The sequence below is a fragment of the Zalophus californianus genome, chromosome X (genome assembly GCF_009762305.2).
Source record: "Zalophus californianus isolate mZalCal1 chromosome X, mZalCal1.pri.v2, whole genome shotgun sequence".
NCBI lineage: Eukaryota > Metazoa > Chordata > Mammalia > Carnivora > Otariidae > Zalophus > Zalophus californianus.
Genome location: NC_045612.1, coordinates 86,253,944 through 86,276,158, shown reverse-complemented (window position 1 = coordinate 86,276,158; position 22,215 = coordinate 86,253,944). Strand labels below are relative to the sequence as shown.

The 22,215-nt window shown below is 39.2% G+C and overlaps 1 protein-coding gene across 1 annotated transcript in view; it reads right to left on the bottom strand.

Annotated features, from left to right (window-relative positions):
• The window catches only part of DGKK (diacylglycerol kinase kappa), a 148,380-nt gene that overhangs the window by 17,184 nt on the left and 108,981 nt on the right, over positions 1 to 22,215 (bottom strand). The window contains exons 13-18 of the mRNA XM_027608850.2: positions 22,004 to 22,095; positions 20,863 to 20,962; positions 4,872 to 5,091; positions 3,081 to 3,185; positions 2,527 to 2,623; positions 405 to 512 (exon numbers count right to left, since the gene is read on the bottom strand). Coding sequence (XP_027464651.2) covers positions 405 to 512; positions 2,527 to 2,623; positions 3,081 to 3,185; positions 4,872 to 5,091; positions 20,863 to 20,962; positions 22,004 to 22,095 — 722 coding nt within the window. The remainder of the gene's footprint in view (positions 1 to 404; positions 513 to 2,526; positions 2,624 to 3,080; positions 3,186 to 4,871; positions 5,092 to 20,862; positions 20,963 to 22,003; positions 22,096 to 22,215) is intronic.

The following is a 22,215-nucleotide window of genomic DNA, read 5'->3' as shown; positions in this document are numbered from 1 at the left end:
AGTATGGCAATCTTTGATAATTTGTAGCCTTGCCAAGCAAAAACGACTTAAGCCACTACTAGGACCTGGTCAAGCTCTCACAGACAGAACAACGGTAGAAAATTTGCTGAATCAAGTCAGTGTAATCTGTTTTCAATAACAGTAACACTATGAGCTCTGTTACACAGCAATCTATAGGTCTAAACTATGTAGGCAGCTCCAAGTTCAGGATGCCAAAGCAGAGTCATCACAGATCAGGTCAACATTTAGAATAAGCCATCCCACTAGGCTAACATTGGGAACAACATGTTTTACTTCTAAAGAACCTCTTTCTCTTGCTTGTCTGAAAGGTAGGGCATGTAGGAATATATGTGTATATTGTAATTGTGTGTTTGCATGTAGGGAGGGGAGTTTCTTTTCCTTACTTGTATTGTCCTGGGTGTTCATCTCTTCTGGTGTTGAATTCCAGAGAAATTTTAGCATCCAGTCCAATTCCAAAATAGTTGTTCATGACACACCTTTCTTTGAAGCGTCTGAAATTAGCCAAAGGAAAGAAGAGGACAGACATTGGTGCAGGAAAGAAGTGCCATTATCATTAGGCTGAAGACTTTATCGGCATGATTGAAAACCACTGAGGGAGGGCCTCCTCTACATTGGGCACAAGACTTTATGTTTGCGACAGGAACGTATAGATGTTTTACTGTGTTAACACCTAGCTTGTTTGCTTTAAGAGAGGGCACCCAGCCAGGTGGGAGGATTCAGTGGGATTGGTCATAATAAAGAAATCATCTTTGGAGGCCCTTAGATATGAGTGGTCAATATTTTCTTCACATATAATAAAGGGAAATACTAACTGACTTATTCCCATAAAGAACTTTTAAGCATCTCAAATAAATATGTATGATGAAAGTAAAGTCTGCAGTACTGTTTTCAGAGATGTCTGAACTCCTTTGTAGCACTTTCACATCAAAGGGCAAAGTGACCACATGTTTGAGGGAAAAGACTGATAAAAGAGGGTAGATATGTACACAACCAAAAAGCCAGGCATTTTTTTTTTTTTTATTCTTCTGCATCCATCTTGGGTGTCAACATCAAAACCAGTGTGCTGGAACCAGTTAGTACTAGCTCATATAAGCTGATTATGCCTATTATGTCCCAATTCTGCATTCAATGGAATTATATCAGTAGCTTGAAATGAATCACAGACCTGCACCTCTGAAACAAATAATACATTATATGTTTAAAAAAATAAAAAGAAGATAGTAGGAAGGGAAAAATGAAGGGGGGGAATCGGAGGGGGAGATGAACCATGAGAGACTATGGACACTGAGAAACAAACTGAGGGTTCTAGAGGGAAGGGGGGTTGGGGGAAGGGTTGGCCTGGTGATGGGTGTTAAAGAGGGCACGTACTGAATGGAGCACTGGGTGTTATACGCAAACAATGAATCATGGAACACTACATCAAAAACTAATGATGTACTGTATGGTGATTAACATAACATAATAAAATAAAAAAATGTTTAGTGGAAAAAAACATTTAGTGGAAAATGACATATTTAAGTATCCAGTAGTATGGGCTGATATTATATAATGAATCAAATGATATAATATGTGAATAAAAAGCAGTAATTACAATTCTATGTAAAAAATAAAAAAGAAATAGGTTATGGTGGGAGGGTTTGTATTAGGAAGAAATCAGGATTTTTTTCCCCCAGAGAACTAGTTGTTAAACATTTGGCAGCATACCACCGATTAAAACTCATAAGGTGGGTCCATGAGACTTCAGACATGAGTGTAAGCCAATGGTGAAGTAGAGGGGAGTGGGGTTGGAGATAGGAATAAATGAGAAGCTGCAGTTAACTGAAGTAATTGCCAGCTGTGTCCTTCTTTTGAGAAACTGAAAACGAGTACAGTTTAGTTACTTAATCATAGATAATTTTTTTATTCATTACTAAAATGACCCCACATCTCTCACATGAGATTTGCCTCCCTCAACTGCAGTCTGGAGATTGGGGTTTCTCTAGGTGATGTCCAAACTGATCTTAATGGAACTCAAAAGGAGCGAATGTGGTGGAACCTGGCTGCTGGGAATATTTGAAAGAGGCAGGGCTAATGAAAGAGATGCCCTTAGATTTTCTATCTAGTCCCCTAAATGCTCATTTATTTTTTAGCACCTCCAATTATTTACTGTTGAAAGCAACAGTGGAATAACAGATCCTTTGAAATAACAACAGCTAACATTTATTAAGTATTTATAATGAGAATAACAATAATTACTGTTAACACATATAGCACTTAACTATGTTGAGCATTGTTCAATGCAAGTACTATGCATATATAAACTGAATAAACACAAGAAACATAATGTGGCTAATTCTACAATTATCTTCATTTTATAATGAGAAAACTAAGGCTCAGATTGGTTGAATTACTTTTGTAAGGTCACACAACTAGGAAGCGGAGTCAGGATTTGACTCTGCATATCCTTAGACTATTTTAACCAGAGAAAGAAGGAAGTAAAAAGTGGTGGTAGGGCTAAATACTTACATAGTTTCCGGTGTAAAATGTAAATGCTCCAAATTGAGGTTATCTAGGTCTTCACTTTTCAGAGAAGATATAGTAGACAAAGTGCCACGACGAGAACCTAGACACAAAAGACGTCACCTTGGTGTCAGATGCAAACAAGAAAGCCCTTCCCTCACTTGCATTTCACCCTCTTTTCTATGTGGGGCCAGGGTCAAGGTCAATGACTTTTTCTTAGATTATAATCAAGGTTCTCAGTCCAAAGAGGGATCATCTTAGATGGACATGGACTTCCTCTGAGAGAATAGTAAGATGGGGTTGCTTGCTTGCTGGCAGTGAAAACAGCTTCAAATCTTGAGTTTCATCAGGCCAGCCTTTTCAAAGTACCTAATGAGGTCATTACTTCTGGATATTGGCATGGGATCATATACTGTGAGGTTTCCGGGAAAGAGGGAGGGATATCTACTACAGAGTAGGATTATGGCTAAAGAAAGATGCATGAGAACACATCTTTATTCTCTGGGAGCTAGAAGACAGTGATGAAGGCTAGAATAAGAAAAGGAAGGAAAGATCCTTACGGTGTCTTGGGCTCATCTGGCTAATATCTTCTGAGTCATCTTCCAGGAAGAACATTGAAGTAAAGTTCTTAACTGATATTGTCTGTCGGCTTTGCTCATCCAGAACTATGGAGGAAAAGTGGAAGGAAAAAAGGAAGGAAGGAGGGAGGGAGAAAGCAAGGTAGGAAGGAAATAAGGGAGGGAGGGAGGAAGGGAAAAAGGAAGGTAGGAAGGAAGGAAGGAAGGAAGGGTGGGAGGGAGAAAGGAAGGTAGGAAAGGAGGGAGTGAGAGAGGGAGGGAAGGAGAGAGGGAGAAAGAAAGGGAAGGGGTGAGGGAGGGAGGAAGGAAGGAAGAAAGGAAGGAGGACTGGTTATATTTGGTTGAGCACTTCTTAAGCATCTCTTTTGTTTAGTTAATGCCAGTCAGTGTGTGGGTAGACAGTAGAGATCCCCAGTTGACTTTCTCCTCTCCTCCACAATGCTGTTTGTAGTCTTAGCTTTCTTACAACATTGCCCCCATGTCTCTTCATATCCATGCCTGAGCTTTCTGTTTTACTGGTTACTCTTTTTCTGTCACCCAGTAAATGTAGTGTGAGTAGAAGCTCAGGGCCTGGGGCAGGGGAGCAAGGTGGGAAACCCTCTGTTCTTCTGTCTTCATTATCACCTCTTTGTTAATTCATTTACTCGCATTACTTTTTTTTCCAGACTTGAGCCTCTAGGACCATGCCATCCTTTCATTCAAATGTTTCATCCATTCCAAGAATATTTGAGAAGTGTCCTTCCGTTCACCAGCCTATATACTGTATAGCTCAGGTGCTCAACCTGTGCTCAAGCTCATAGGTTCAATCCTATCCTACTAGGGGTGCCTTTCTCTGCCCCATTGTCACAAGCTGTACCTGTAAATCTGACTTATATGTTGATGGAGCAGGCTGAGGGTTAGTTGTAATAAGATTATGGCTACATCTCCACTACTTAGAAACTAACTACAGAAATAGAGGCAAATTGGCTGTTTACTACATTTAGAGTGCAGAATGGAGATTTCCCTTCTTTCTGGGAAACTTGGCTGAGGCTATATTAAAGGTAGGAGAAGGTACCATGGCTAAAAGTCAGAGGCCAGCCAAAGGGACTTCCTTGCTACATGGACTTCTACTCAATCCCAACAGTTCAGGTAGAGCACACTTGGTCTTATACCATTTTCTGATCTGTTTTTCAAAGAAGCATTGTGTGTAGGGGGGAAGAAGTGGGAGCCAAAATGTTAAATTAAGAAGTTGGAGGAGTTGAAAGGGTTTTCATTCTGAGTTGAAAGCTTACAGATGTCATGAGTTGTGGGAAATGGCAATCAATGCCAGAGATCCCAGGACCACTCTCAAGGCCCTTATGCCTGATTAATACTATGTAAGACATGCACAGATGAACATTCTTTTCTTTTTAAAATAGTCACAGGCTTGGTGGTTGAAAGGAAATAGGAACAGGTGGAAAAAAATTCCAGGACTGATGGTGGAAGCTGACAGAACTTTGAGCCAGGCCACTTAGGAGCTGTAATTGTTCAGGATGAGTGTTAGTTCCAAAAATAAATGAGTAGCAAGAATTGAGTGCCTGGGAAGTAGGAGGAGCCAAAGAGACAGCTTATTAGGACTGAGGCTTTTCAAATTAGCAGTCTGAGGACTGACTTTGGATGCTATATGAATGCAGAATCAAGTCAAGTTTTGGTAGTGGAGTCAAATAGCAGACCCGGAGTGAGGGAAATCAGTAATCCATCCACTGGAACCTTCTCTTTCCCTTACGTCAATCACCACAACTCTGGGACCCTTACCTTGTTCAACTTGGAATATGATGAGCTTCAAGGATTTCTGGAGATTCTGGGCCTTTGTGGCCAGCTCCAACTTGCACTTGGCTATGTGGTCTATTTGAGGGACGAAGGGTTTTCCATCTGCCTTGCCATCGTCTGCACATACTGTAGCACTTTTCTCAACTGCTGCCTCCTCAGCCAGGATATCAATCAGGACACTGAGCTTGTCATACATTATGTCACTCTGTGTAAGGATGAAGGGGACAGGGCATTGTTATGAGGGACCAGTACTTGAAAGGACAGAATGAGGACCTGGGCAGTATGGGAGAGGTAAGGATGGGTGGTAGTTGGCCAGGAACCCTGAGCCAAGAAAGCTGCATCTGAGGAAATAAAAGTTTGGGGAAAGAAGTACTTGGTAGATGTGATGAGATAATCAAAGTGTGTTAGGGTATCAAACAGGTATTTGTTTCTGAGCAGCTGTAGGCATCAATGTATGTTGCCAAATTTTTCTTGTCAGACTGGCCTGTAAAATGATATGTAACATGGCAAACTTGAGGAAAGATAAATATTTCTGGGTTGGCGCTTTCATGTGCACGCTCCCACAGATGTGGATGGGCCGCTGCATGGATGCCTAGTGTCTGCCTTTGTATATGTGCATATTTGGGGAATGCACTGAGTGATTATGGCTTGATTTCCAGCTCCATCACTGAACAATTTGTGACCTGAGGCAAGGCACTTTCCCTCCATGTGCTTTTATATTCTAGGGCAGTTGTGAAGATTAAATAAATTAATGCATTAAAAATCCTTAAACGTTTCCTGGCACAGGGTAAGTGCTAAATAAGTGTTAGTTATTGTTGTTGCTGTTGTTGTTATAGAAGTTAATGTGGGTATATTTCTAGCATGTATTTGTACATATTTTCATGCATGTTCTGGTGTACAACCATGTGCGTACATGCTTGGTGTACACTGTGTCTAGGTGTGGGCAGATGCTTGGTATATGCTTAGGTACATGGTACATGTGTTAGCACGCATAATGCCACTCTTCCTTTGGTGAAAGATGGAAATATGATGAGGTTGGGCTTTTCCCATAATGGAGGCTTATCAGCCTTCTCTTTCTTTTACAATTCCCAGCAAAAGGTACATTTGCTTTTATTAAAAAGGGGGCCCTGGACTTCCAGGAAGATGGCAGAGCAGGAGGATCCTAAGCTTACTTCATCCCATGGATACACCTAGATAACAGCCACACTGGTGTAAATAACCCTGAAGATGACCCAAAGACTGGCAAAACATACTACTCACAGCCAGTCATAGAGAAGAGGCCACACTGACAGTGGTAGGAAGGGCAGGGACATGACTGGGCATGAAATTGACCTGCAAGACTGTATGCAGGAGGGAGGGACACCACAGGCACAGAGAAGGGAGAGGAGAAGACACCACACCAGCCACCTCAGACATGGGGGACCCACACTGGGAAGACAAATCCCCATAACATTTGGCTTTGAAAGCCAGAGCGACTTAATTTTGCAAGTTCTTACAATCAGTGAATCTCAATACCAGGAACTTTAAAAGTCAGTGGGCTCAGCTCTGGAAGGGCTAGAAGGCAGTAGGAAACTGAGTTTCTGTCCTTAAAGACACAACAAAACAAACAACCCCACTGAGATACAGCATAGAAGCAACAGTTTGAAAAACACTTGGTACATATGGGAAGATTAATTTACTAATCTCAGAATGTGTGCTGGAAGGACAGAGATCCTTAGGAGACTTCTCCAAGAACAAAAGAGCTGGCAGGTGCCATTTCCTACCCCCCCCCCAGCCTAGATACACAGACACCTGTGGGAACCAATAGGAATACTTTCCACCTAGCTTGCAAACAGCACACCCTACCCCCATGCACTTCTGTGGACCCGCCCCCTTCAACCCATCCTCAGCAGTTCTCCAAAGCAGCTACAGGTCCCCTCCCCCAGAGATTAGCACAGACCTTGCTAACACCAGGAACCCTGCCCCCTGCATTTTCCTGAAGACCCACCCCATCCAACATGCCTTTGTCAGAAGAGCCACCCCATCCAACATGCCCACCCCATCCAACAGTCACTCCAAAGTGACTCCTACCCTGAGAGAGGGGAAGATAACCACATATACGAGTTCAGCTACAGCCCCAGCAGTGGGCTGGGGGCAGACATCTGGTCTGATGGCAGGCCCTACCCACCAATGAAAGCTTCTCAGGGGGCAACACAGGGAGAGTGCCCTGCCTACTAACAAAAGCCTTCCAGGGGGCAACACAGGGAGAGTATCCTGCAGTTTGGTGTCTGCAGCTCTGACAAATGCCTGGTCTGACCCACCTCAAGCCTAGTGTGGCCCCAAACTGGCCCATTAACAACACAAGGATGAAACACTGCCCACAACAGGCAAAGAGAGCCATTGCAGATGACTAGAGTGAGGGCAAATGCAGCTCAGCCACAATAGCAGAGAACATGCAACATATATAGGAGACACCCTTGGGGTACCACGTTCTGGGGAACAGGGGACATTGCACTACAGGGCACTATGGGACCTCTTCTTCATAAGGCCACTCTTTTCAAGAGCAGGCAGCATAGCTGACTTTCCTAACACATAGAAACAGATACAGAGAGTTAGAAAAAATGATGAGACAGAGGAATGTGTCCCAAATGAAAGAACAGGACAAAATCACAGCAAGAGAGCTAAATAAAACAGAGCTAATAATACACCTGATAGGAAATTTAAAGTAATGGTCATAAAGATAATCACTGGACTTGAGAAAAGAGTGGGGGACCTCAGTGAGACCCTCAACAAAGAGATAGAAAACACAAAAAAGAACTAATTGGAGATGAAAAATTCAATAACTGAAATTAAAAATACACTAGAGGGAATAAATAGTAGACTAGAAGAGGCAGAACAGATCAGCAACCTGGAAGACAGAGTAATGGAAAACAGTCAAGCTGAACAGGGGAAATAAAAAAGAGTAATAAAAAAATGAGAACAGATTAAGTGAACACAGTGACACCATCAAGCATAACACTGTTCACATTATATGGATCCCAGAAGAAGGGACAGAAAAGAGGGCAGAAAATTTATTTAAAGAAATAATAGCTGAAAACATACCTTAAACTGGGGGAGGAAACAGAAGTCCAGATCCAGGAGGCACAGAGAGCCCCCAACAAACTTAACCCAAGGAGGTCCACACCAGGACACATAGTAATTAAAATGGCAAAAAGTAGTGATAAAGAGAATTTTAAAAGCAGCCAGAGAAAACAGTTCCATACAAGAAAATAAATCCATAAGGTTATCAGCTGATTTTTCAGCAAAAACTGTACAGAGCAAAAGGGACTGCCATAATATATTCAAAGTGGTGAAAGAAAAAAACCTGCAGCCAAGAATACTCTATCTAGCAAGGCTATTGTTCAGAATAGAAGGAAAGATAGTTTCCCAGACAAAGAAAAGTTAAAAGAATTCATCACCACTGAACCAGCCTTACAAGAAATGTTAAAGAAGACTCTTTGAGTGGAAAGGAAAAACCATAAGCAGGAGTAAGAAAAGTAGGAAGCACAAGAGCAGTGAAATTAAGTATATCTATAAAAATTGGTTAAAGGTTTCACAAAATGAAACAATGTAAAGGATGACACCATTTACCTAAAATGTGGAGTGAGAGAGGGGTAAAAATTTAGTGCTTTCGGAATGGGTTCAAGCTTAAGTGACCATCAACTTAATATAGATTGCTATATGCAGAAGATGTTACATACAAAGCTAATGGTAACCACAAATCAAAAACTGATAGTGGATATGCAAAAAATAAAGAAAAAGGGATCCAAATATATCACTAAAGAAAGCCAGCAAACCACGAGAGAAGAGAGCAAGAGAAGAAAGGAACAGAGAAGTACAAAAACAACCATAAAATGAGTAACAAAATGGTAATATGTACATACCTTTCAATAATTACTTTGAATGTAAATGGATTCAAAGGACATAGGGTGACAGAGTGGATAAAAAAGCAACACCCATCTATATGCTGCATATAAGAGACTCATTTCAGACCTATAGACACATGCAGATTGAAAGTTAAGGGGTGGAAAACCATTTATCGTGCCAGTATAGAAGTGAAAAGAAAGCCAGGGTAGCAATTCTTATATTGGACAAAACAGAGTTTAAAACAAAGACTCTAACAAGAGCCAAAGAAAGACAGTATATAATCATAAAAGGAACAATCCAACAGGAAGATATAACAATTGTAAATATTTATGCACCCAACAGAGGAGCACCCAAATATATAAAGCAGCTATTAAAAAACATAAAGGAAGATTTATTTATAAGATGGCAGAGGAGGAGACCTAAATTTCATCTGGTCCCAGGAATTCAGCTAGATAGTTATCAAATCATTCTGAACACCTACGAACTCAACCAGAGATCTAAGAAAAGAATAGCTGCAACTCTACAAATAGAAAAGCAACCACTTTCTGCAAGGTTAGGAGGTGCGGGGAAGTGAATCCGAGGCGATATTCGGGAAGATAAATCACGGGGAGAGGGAGTCTCCATAAGCTGGCTACCGGCAAGTGATAGAGCAGTGGAGCCTAAATAGGAACTTTTAGAAGTCTGCTCCAGTGAGGGACGTCGCTTAGGTGGCTAAGCAAGGGGGTGTTGGGGAGGGGGGCAGAACCCTCGCTGGGACAGTGTGGTCTCAGGACCCTCGGGGTCACAGAAAGACCCGGGGGTGCCTGAGTGCAGCAGAGCTCCCAGGTATCAGAGCGGGGAAGCTGGCTGCAGAGACAGAGCCGAGGAGTGGGCTCTCAGCTTGGGGTTGCCAAAAACCGTGATCTGCGGCACAGTCAGGCCACTGCTCTTCTAGCAGGAACCCAACAAGTGGCAGATCCGGGGAGACTCCCCTTCCTCCCCTGGGAGGAGCAGAGCGGGAGCGCACGCAGGGATCTGCTGGGTTTGGAGACTCCACACGGGGTCGGGTACCAGAGATAGAAACGCTCGGTCACAGGCCGGGTGAGCACGGAGTGCGGCCAGAGACCGGGAGACTGGAGTGACTGACTGCTTTTCTCTGGGGGCGCACTGAGGAGTGGGGCCCCGAGTTCTCGGCTCCTCCTGGCAGAGACTGGGAGGCTGCCATTTTCACTCTCGGCCTCCAAAGCTGCACAGAAAGCTTGCAGGAAACAAAAGCTCCGAGAGCAAACCTGAGCAGATTACTTAGCCCCGACTGGCAAGGGCCGGGCAATTCCGCCTCCGGCAAAGACATTTGGGAACCACGGCAACAGGCCCCTCCCCCAGAAGATCAGCAAGAACAGCCAGCCAAGACCAAGTTTACTGATCACTGAGAACTGCAAAACTCCAGCACTAGGGGAATACAGCACATAGAATTCATTGCCTTTCCTCCATGATTTTTTAGTTTTTCAACTTTAATTCTTTAAAAATTTTTGTCTTTCTTTTTTCAACCAATTTATTTTATCAACTCTTTTTTAAAACCTTTTTTAATTTTCATTTTTACAGTTACATTCTATCCCTTCATTGTGTTTAATCTTATTTTTGTATATATATGTTTTTATTTCTTTACAATTTTGGGATGCAGTTTCTTCAAATAGACCAAAGTACACCCAAAATCTAGTGTAGGGCTCTCTTCTATTCACCTGTCTGATCATATTTTTTTCCTTTTTTTCCCCTTCTTCCTTTTTTGTTTTGTTTTGTTAAAGTCTTATTTAATTTTCATCTTTACAGTTACATTCTAGCCTTTCAAGATATTTAATTTTATTTTTGTATATATAAGTTTTTCTTTCCTTAAAATTTTGGGATATAGTTTCTTCTAATAAACTGACCAATATACACTCAGGAAATAGTGTATTGCTCTATTGTGTCCACCTGTCTGTTTATATCTCTTCCTTTTATTTGTTGCTGTTTTTTCCCCTCTTTTTTCTTGTCTTTTAATTTCCATTTTTACAGTTACATTCTATCCTTTCATAGTATTTAAATTTATTCTTGGACATATGTCTTTCTTTACAGTTTTGGGATCTAGTTTTCTAAAACTTATCAAAATACACACAGAATCCAGTGTATTGCTCTATTCTGCTCACCTGTCTGATTATATTCTCTTCCTTTAAAAAAATTTTTTTGCCCCAGTTTCAGGTCTCTTCTGATTCATTTAGTGTATATTTCTCTGGGGTCATTGTTGCCATTTTCATATTTTGTTCTCACATTCATCTATTCTTCTCTGGACAGAATAACAAGACAGAAAAACTCACCTCAAAAAAGAGAACAAGAGGCAGTACTGAATGCCAGGGACCTAATCAGTAAGGATGTAAGTAAGATGTCAGAATAGATGTAAGAGTTCAGAATAATGATTATAAAGAAACTAGCTGGGTTTGAAAAAGTGTAGAAGACACTAGAGAATCCCTTTCTGGAGAACTAAAAGAACTAAAATCTAACCAAGTCGAAATCAAAAAAGGCTATTAACGAGATGCAATAAAAAATGGAGGCCCTAACTGCTAGGATACATTGGGCAGAAGAGAGAATTAGCGATATAGAAAACCAAATGATGGAGAATAAAGAAGTTGAGAAAAAGAGAGATAAACAACTACTGGATCACGAGGGGAGATTTTGAGAGATAAGTGATACCATAAAGCAGAACAATATTAGAATAATTGGGATCCCAGAAGAAGAGGAAAGAGAGAGGGGGGCAGAAGGTATAGTGGAGCAAATTACAGTGGAGAACTTCCATAATTTGGGGAAGGAAACAGGCATCAAAATCCAGGAGGCACAGAGAACCCCCTCAAAATCAATAAAAATAGGTCAACACCCAGACATATATTAGTAAAACTTGCAAATCTCAAAGACAAAGAGAAAATCCTGAAAGGACCTTGGGACAAAAGGTCTTAACCTACAAGGGTAGAAACATTAGATTGGCAGCAGACCTATCCACAGAGACCTGGCAGGCCAAAAAGGACTGGCATGATATATTCAGGGTGCTAAATGGGAAAAATATGGAGCCAAGAATACTTTATCCAGCTAGGCTGTCATTCAAAATAAGAGTGATAAAAAGCTTCCAGGACAGACAGAAACTGAAAGAATTTGTGATCACCAAACCAGCCCTACAAGAAATGTTAAAAGGGATCTTCTAAGCAAAGAGAGAGCCCAAGAGTAACATAGACCAGAAAGGAACAGAGACAATATACAGAAACAGTCAATTTACAGGTAATACAATGCCATTAAATTCATATCTTTCAATAGTTACTCTGCATGTAAATGGGTTAAATGCCCCAATCAAAAGACACAGGGTATCAGATTGGATAAAAAAGCAAGACCCATCCATATGCTATCTGCAAGAGACTCATTTTAGACCCAAGGACACCTCCGGATTTAAAGTGAGGTGGTGAAAAACCATTTATAATGCTAATGGACATCAAAAGAAAGATGGGGTGGCAATCCTTATATCAGACAAATTAGATTTTAAACCAAAGAGTGGAATAAGAGATGAGGAAGGGCACTATATCATAATTAAAGGGTCTATCCAACAAGAAGATCTAACAATTGCAAGTATTTATGCCCCTTAACATGGGAGCAGCCAATTATATAAGCCAATTAATAACAAAATTAAAGAAACACATTGATAATAATACAATAATAGTAGGGGAATTTAACACCCCCCTCACTGCAATGGACAGATCATCTAAGCAGGAGATCAACAAGGAAGTAAGGGCTTTGAATGACACGCTGGACAAGATGGACTTCACACATATTCAGAACATTCCATCCTAACACAACAGAATACACATTCTTCTCTAGTGCCCATGGAACATTCCTCAGAATAGATAACATACTGGGTCACAAACTAGGTCTCAATTGGTACCAAGAGATTGGGATCATTCCCTGCATATTTTCAGACCACAGTGCTTTGAAACTGGAACTCAGTCCCAAGAGGAAAGTTGGAAAGAACTCAAATACATGGAGGCTAAAGAGCATCCTACTAAAGAAAGAATGGGTCAACCAGGAAATTAAAGAATTAAAAAAAATTCATGGAAACCAATGAAAATGAAAACACAACTGTTCAAAATCTTTGGGATGCAGCAAAGGCGGTCCTAAGAGGGAAGTATATAGCAATACAAGACTTTCTCAAAAAAACAAGAAAGGTCTCAAATACACAACCTAACCTTACACTTAAAGGACGTGGAGAAAGAACAACAAATGAAGCTTAAACCAAGCAGGAGAAGAGAAATAATAAAGATCAGAGCAGAAATCAATGAAATAGGAAGTGAAAGAATAGTAGAACAGATCAACGAAACTAAGAGCTGGTTCTTTGAAGGAATTAATAAGATTGATAAACCTCTGGCCAGACTTATCCAAAAGAAAAGAGAAATGATCCAAATAAATAAAATCGTGAATGAAAGAAGAGAGATCACAACCAATACCAAAGAAATACAAACAATTATAAGAACATATTATGAGCAACCATATGCCAGCAAATTAAACAGTCTGGAAGAAGTGGTTGTATTCCTAGAGACACATAAACTACCAAAACTGAAACAGGAAGAAATAGAAAACCTGAACAGACCCATAACCAGCAAGGAAATTGAAGCAGTAATAAAAAATCTCCCAACAAACAAGAGCGCAGGGCCAGAGGGCTTCCCAGGGGAATTGTACCAAACATTCAAAGAAGAATTGACACCTATTCTTCTGAAACTGTTTCAAAAATAGAAATGGAAGGAAAACTTCCAAACTCTTTCTATGAGGTCAGCATGACCTTAATCCCAAAACCAGATAAGGACCCCACCAAAAAGGAGAATTATAGACCAATATCCCTGATGAACATGGATGCAAAAATTCTCACCAAAATACTAGCCAATAGGATCCAACAGTACATTAAAAGGATTATTCACCATGACCAAGCAGGATTTATTCCTGGGCTGCAAGGGTAGTTCAACATCTGCAAATGAATCAATGTGATACATTACATAAATAAAAGAAAAACAAGAAGCATATGATCCTCTCAATAGATGCAGAAAAAGCATTTGACAAAGTACAGCATCCTTTCTTGATTAAAACTCTTCACAGTGTAGGGATAGAGGGAACATACCTCAATATCATAAAAGCCATCTACAAAAAGCCCACAGTGAATATCATTTTCAATGGGGAAAAACTGAGAGCTTTTCCCCTAAGGTCAGGAATACAACAGGGATGTCCATTATCACCACTGTTGTTCAACGTGGTACTAGAAGTCATAGCCTCAGCAATCAGACAAAAAAAGAAATAAAAGACATCCGAATTGGCAAAGAAGAAGTCAAACTCTCACTCTGCAGATGACATGATCCTCTATGTGGAAAACCCAAGACTCCACCCCAAAATTGCTAGAACTCATACAGGAATTCAGCAAAGTGGCAGGATATAAACATCAATGCACAGAAATCAGTTGCGTTTCTATACACTAACAATGAGGCAGAAGAAAGAGAAATTAAGGAATCAATCCCATTTACATTTGCATCAAAAGCCATAAGATAGCTAGGAATAAACCTAACCAAAGAGGCAAAAGATCTTTACTCAGAAAACTATAGAACACTCATGAAAGAAAGTGAGGAAGACACAAAGAAATGGAAAAACATTCCATGCTCATGGATTGGAAGAACAAATATTGTTAAAATGTCTAGACTACTTAGAGCAATCTACACATTCAATGCAATCCCTATCAAAATACCATCAACTTTGTTCACAGAGCTGGAACATAAATTTTAATCCTAAAATTTGTATGGAACCAGAAGACACTGAATAGCCAAAGGAATGTTGAAAAGGAAAACCAAAACTGGTGGCATCACAATTCCCGACTTCAAGCTCTATTACAAAGCTGTAATCATCAAGACAGTATGGTACTGGCACAAAAACAGACACACAGATCAATGGAACAGAATGGAGAACCCAGAAATGGACCCTCGACGCTATGGTCAACTGATCTTTGACAAAGCAGGAATGGATACTCAGTGGAAAAAAGACAGTCTCTTTAACAAATGATGTTCATAAAAGTAGAGAACCACATGCAGAAGAATGAAACTGGACCATTTCCTTACACCATACACAAAAATAGACTCAAAATGGTTAAAAGACCTAAATGTGAGACAGAAATCCATCAAAATCCTAGAGGAAAACACAGGCAGCAACCTCTTCAACCTGAGCTGCAGCAACTTCTTGCTAGACACGTCTTCAAAGGCAAGGGAAACAAAGGCAAAAAATAACCATTGGGACTTCATCAAGATAAAAAGCTTTTGCACAGCAAAGGAAATAGTCAGCAAAACCAAAAGACAACTGATGGAATGAGAAAAGATATTTGCAAATGACATATCAAATAAAGGGCAAGTATCAAAGATATATAAAGAACTTATCAAACTTAACACCCCAAAACCAAATAATCCAGTCAAGAAATGGGCAGAAGACATGAGCAGATATTCCTCCAAAGAAGATCTACAAATGGCCAACAGACACATGAAAAAATGTTCCACATCACTTGGTATCAGGGAAATACAAATCAAAACCACAATGAGATACCACCTCATACCAGTCAGAATGGCTAAAACTAAAAACGGGAAACAACAAATGTTGACAAGGATGTGGAGAAAGGGGAACCCTCTTACACTGTTGGTGGCAATGCAAGGTATTGCAGCCACTCTTTAAAACAGTATAGAGGTTCCTCAAAAAGTTGAAAATAGAGCTACCCTACGACCCAGCAATTGCACTGCTGGGTATTTACCCCAACAATACAAATGTAGTAATCTGAAGGGGCACCTGCACCCCAATGTGTATAGCAGCAATGTCCACAATAGCCAAACTATGGAAAGAGCACAGATGTCCATTGACAGATGAGTGGATAAAGAAGATCTGGTACACACACACACACACACACACACACACACACACACACACACACACACAGGAATATTACGCAGCCATCAAAAATGAAATCTTGCCATTTGCAATGACTGGATGGAACTAGATGGTATTGTGCTAAGTGAAATAAGTCAATCAGAGAAAGACAATTATTACATGATCTCACTGATATGTGGAATTTAAGAAACAAAACAGAGGATTATAGGGGAAAAGAGGGAAAAATAAAACAAGATGAAAACAGAGAGGGAGACAAACCATAAGAGACTCTTAATCATAGGAAACTGAGGGTTGCTGGAGGGAGGGGGGTGTAGTGATGGCGTAACTGAATGATGAACATTAATGAGGGCATGTGATGTAATGAGCACTGAGTATTATATTAGACTGATGAATCACAGACCTGTACCTCTGAAACCGATAATACATTATATGTTAATTAATTGAATTAAAAAAGTATAATGCAAAAAAAAAGCTATATAAATCAGCAAGGAATACATTTGGTTGCAAATTACAGAAACCATCCTTTAGTGGTTTAAATAGAGGTGTATCTGTATCAAACAGCCAAGTGCTTTACCTCTTTGAAAAAATAAATTGTGAATAAATGAAAAAAACATAAAGGAAGTAATTGATAGTGATACATAATAGCAGGCATTTTAACAAGTCACATATCAATGGATAAACCATCCAAGAGAAGATCAACAAGGAAACTGTGGCTTAAATGACAATTTGGGCCAGATGGATCTAACAGATATATTTAGAATATTCTATCCTAAAACAGTGGAATACACATTCTTTTCAAGTGCACATGGAATATTCTCTAGATAGATCACATGTTAAGCCATGAAACAAGTCTCAACAAAATCAAAATGATTGAAGTCATATCATGCATCTTTTCTTACACAGTGCTGTGAAACTAGAAATCAACCACTGGACAAAATCAGGAAAGAAAAATACAAGGAGGTTAAATAGCATGCTACTAAACAATGAATAGGTCAGGGGACATAAGAAAAAATACATGGAGACAAATGAAAATGAACACACAAAGTCATGACTCTTTGGGATACAGGAAAAGCTGTTATAAGAGGGAAATTTATAGCAATACAGGCCTACCTCAAGAAGCAAGAAAAATCTCAAATCTCAAAAATCTCAAAAACCTAACCTTACATCTAAAGGAGATAGAAAAAAGAAAACCTAATTCAAAAACAGTACAAGGAAGAAAATAATAAAAATTAGAGCAGAATAAATGAAATAGAAACTAAACAACCAATAGAGCAGATCAATGAAACCAGGAGGTGGTTCTTTGAAAAGACAAACTAAATTTTATAAATAAACTAACCAGACTCATCAAAAAAAAAAAAAAAGAGGGAGAGGAATAAATAAACAAAATCAGAAATGAAAGAGGAGAAATAACAACTGACAACACAGAAATACAAAGGATTATGAGGGAATATTATGAAGAATTATATGCCAACAAATTGGACAACCTAGAAGAAAAAGATAAATTCCTAGAAACAAATCACCTTCCTTAACTGAACGAGGAAGAAATAGAAAATTTGAACAGACTGATTACCAGCAATTAAATTGAATCAGCAATGAAGAAATTTCCAACAAACAAAAGTCCAGGACCAGCTGATTTCATAGGTGAATTCTACCGAACATTTACAGGAAAGTTAAAACACATTCTTCTCAACTATTCCAAAAAACATAAGAGGAAGGAAAGCTTCCAAATTCATTCTATGACGCGAGCATTAGTCTGATAACAAAACCAAATAAAAACAATATAAAAAAAGAGAACTACAGGCCAATATCTCTTATGAACATAGATTCAAAAATCTTCAACAAAATATTAGTAAACTGAATCCAACAGTACATTAAAAAATCATTCACCACAATCAAGTAGGATTTATTCCTTGGATGCAAGGGTGATTCAATATTTGCAAATTAATCAATGTGATACATCACATCAACAATAGAAAGGATAAAAACCGTGTGATCATTTCAGCAGATATAGAAAAAGCATCTAACAAAGTACACATCCACTTATGATAAAAATCCTTAACAAAGTAGATTTAGAGGGAACATACCTCAACATAATAAAGGCCATATATGAAAAGCCCACAGTCAACATCATAGTAAATGGTGAAAAACAGAGCTCTTCCCCAAGATCAGGAACAAGACAAGGATGCCCACTCTCATTATTTTTATTCAGCATAGTACTGGAAGTCCTAGCCACAGCAATCAGAAAACAAAAAGAAATAAAAGGAATCCAAACCGCTAAGGAAGAAGTAAAACTTTCACTATCTGCAGATGAAATGATATTGTATATAGAAAACCCTAAAGACTCCACCAAAAAACTACTAGGGCAGATAAATGAATTCAGTAAAGTAGCAGAATACAAAATCTATCTAAAGCAATCCATATACTAATAAGGATCTGGCAGAAAGAGAAATTAAGAAAACAATCCCATTTACAATTGCACAAAATAATAAAATAAACAACCGAGGCAGTGAAAAATCTGTGCTCTGAATACTATAAAACACTGATGAGTGAAATTAAAGATGACACAAATGGAAAGATATTCCATGTTCTTGGATTGGGAAAACAAATATTGTTAAAATGTCCATACTACCCAAAGCAATATACAGATTTAATGCAATCCTTATCAAATTACCAACAGCATTTTTCACAGAACTAGGACAAATAATCCTAAAATTTGTATGGAATGACAAAAGACCCTGAATAGCCAGAGCAATCCTGAGAAAGAAGAACAAAAGTGGAGGTATTACAATCCCAGATTTCAAGATGTACTACAAAGCTGTAGTAGTCAAAACAGTATGGTACTGGAACAAAAATCGACACATAGATCAATAGAACAGAATAGAGAGCCCAGAAATAAACCCACAAACATACCTCAACATAATAAAGGTCACTTATTAAAAACCTACAGCTAACATCATTCTTGGGAAAAACTGGGAGCTTTTCCGCTATGGTCAGGAACAAGACAAGAGTGTCCACTCTCACCACTATTATTCAACATAGTACTGGAAATCCTAGCCAGAGCAGTCAGACAACACAAAGAAATAAAAGGCATCCAAATGGGCAAGGAAGAAGTCAAACGTTCACTTTTTGCAGTTGACATGATACTATATATAGAAAACCAGAAAGACTCCACCAAAAAACTGAGAGTACTGGTAAACCAATTCAGTAAAGTCACAGGATACAAAATCAATGTACAGAAGTCTGTTGCATTTCTATATACCAATAACGAAGTGACAGAAAGAGAAATTAAGGATTCAATCCTGTTTATAATTGTACCCAAAATAATAAGATACTTAGGAATAAACCTAACCACAGAAGTGAAAGGCCTGTACTCTGAAAACTGTAAAACATTAATGAAAGAAATTGAAGAAGACACAAAGAAATGGAAAGACATTCCATGCTCATGGATTGGAAGAACAAATATTGTTAAAATATCTATACTACCCAAAGCAATCTACACATTTAATGCAATCCCTATCAAATTACCAACAGTATTTTTCACAGAACTGGAACAAACAATCCTAAAATTTGTACAGAACCACAAAAGACCCACAATAGCCAAAGCAATCTTGAGAAAGAAAAGCAAAGCTGGAGGCACCATAATTCTGGACTTCAAGTTATATTACAAAGCTGTAGTAATTAGAACAGTATGATACTGGCACAAAAATAGACGCATAGATCTGTGGAACAGAATAAAAAACCCAGAAGTAAACCCATAATTATATGGTCAGTTAATCTTCAACAAAGCAGGAAAGAATATCCAATGGGAAAAAGACTGTCTCTTCAACAAACTGTGTTGGGAAAACTTTTGCATTAACATGCAAAAGAAAGAAACTAGACCACTTTCTTATGCCATACACAAAACAAGTTCAAAATCGATGAAAGACCTAAATGTGAGACATGAAACCATAAAAATCCTAGAAGAGAGCACAGACAGTAACTTGTCTGACATCAGCCATAGCAACTTTTTTCTAGATAGGTCCCCTTAGACAAGGAAAATAAAAGCAAAAATAAAATATTGGGACTACATCAAAATAAAAAGCTCTGCACAGTGAAGGAAATAATCAACAAAACATAAGTCTACCTATGGAATGGAGGAAGATATTTACAAATGACAAGTCTGATAAAGCGTTAGTATCCAAAATATATAAAGAACTGAAACAACTCAACATCTAAAAAAGCCAATAACCCAATTAAAACATGGCCAGAAGACATGAACAGATATTTCTCCAAAGAAGACATCCAGATGGCCAACAGACACTTGAAAAGATGCTCAATATCACTCATCATCAGGGAAATACAGATCAAAACTACAATGAGCTATCACCTCACAACTGTCAGAGTGGTTAAAATCAACAACACAAGAAAAAACAGGTGTTGGTGAGGATGTGGGGAAAGGGGAACCCTCTTACACTGTTGGTGGGAATACAAACTGGTGCAGCCACTCTGGAAAACACTATAGAGGTTCCTCAAAAAATTAAAAATAGAATTACCATCAGATCTAGTAATTGGATATTTACCCAAGGAAAATGAAAATACTAATTTGAAAAGATACATGCACCCTTATGTTTATTGCAGCATTATTTACAATAGCCAAGTGTCCATCCATGGATAAGTGGATAAAGAAGATGTGTTATATACGTACAATGGAATATTACTCATCCATAAAAAGTAATGAAATCTTGCCATTTACAAAACATGGGTGGATCTAGAGGGTACAATACTAAGTGAAATAAGTCAGCAAGAGAAAGACAAATACCATGTGATTTCATTCTTATGTGGAGTTTAAGAAACAAAACAAATGAACAAAGAAAAAATAAACAAACCAAAAAACAGACTCTTAAGTATAGAGAACAAACTGATGGTTACCAGAGGGGAGGTGGTGGGGGGATGGGTGAAATAGGAGAACAGGATTAAGAGTACACTTAACATGATGAGCACTGAGTAATGTATAGAATAGTCGAATCACTATGTTGTACACCTGAAACTAACATAATAGTGTATGTTAATTATACTAGAATTAAAAGAATAAATTAAAAAATAAAAGATAAAAAGGAGGCTCTGGCTCCACAAAGCATGCAAGATAAAAGGAATGGAAACTAACTTTCAGAATCACAGATTCTATAGCTGTATTGTTCTCTTTTATCCGACTCCAGGCCTTTACGATATCCACCACAAAATCTTCCACTGCTGAGCACAGGAACCTGCAAAGATAAGACAGAAGGGACAACGTGATATGGACCATGAGGTCCAGAGCCCTCCTCTCTTACGAAGTCCATCTTCCACCTTCTCTTTCCTTCTGTATCTCTTTCCTGATCTGTCTTCTCTCCCTCTCCTTCCTCTCCCCTCTCCCTTTGGTTTTCCATTTCTTCCTGTATATATGGTCAAATACATGAGTACCTAAGAGAGTTTACCTAGAATTTCTTTTTTTTAAAGATTTTATTTATTTGAGATAGAGAGAATGAGAGATAGCACGAGAGGGAAGAGGGTCAGAGGGAGAAGCAGACTCCCCGCTGAGCGGGGAGCCCGATGCGGGACTTGATCCCAGGACTCCAGGATCATGACCTGAGCCGAAGGCAGTCGCTTAACCAACTGAGCCACCCAAGCGCCCCTTTACCTAGAATTTCTTAGCCCTAAATTTGGAATTTCCAGAAAAGAAAATTCGATTGCTCCAACTTGGGTCAGGTTTTCACCCTGGGTCAAATCAGCTATGGTTCAAGGGCCCATATAATTTAATACAGACATAATGACTTTGGGAGGACTGTCCTTGGGTGGGGGGGTGTTTATCAAAGGAGAATATAGCAGACTCATCAGGAACCATCCAAAGTGTCCCAGGAGGAATGAATGACCCATATATTTGGAAGGGCAGAATGTGTTGTTTAGGATATGAGAAAGCAGCTGTCAACAGTTCTACAGAGACCTTTCCCAGTGTCAGATGGAAAGCAAGGTTTCCCTACTGCAGGGAGTTATGTTATGCTCTTGAATAGTGTGGAATGTTGTTTCCCTTCTGTAATCCTTCCAAATCTCTGGCTTGTAATTTTGTCTTTTTGGACTAGCAGGAGCCCTCTTCTCAATCTCATCTATTTTTTCCTAAACTTTCCATTCAGGAGGTTTGATTTGGGAGAAATTTGACACTTTCCTTGGCTTCAGTACCCCAAGCTATCAAAATGAGCTCCTTCTCTGACTGAGGAGCAGACCATGAAGGGCAAAAAGCACCCCAGTTTGAAAGGTAAAGGAAGACTGACCTGGTTGCGATGATCATCTCTGTGGGGTACTTGGCCTTCAGGATTTTGTTCAGCTCAGTGGTTGCAGATTCTAGATGTTGGATAGCAGCAGCCTAGGAAGAAAGGAGTGTTCAGCCCTGGAATCTAAGGACTGGGACATAGTCTGCTGCCCATCCTTATCCCCTCATTATTTCCTACTGACTCTTTACCAACAACTCAACTGCTTCTCTGAA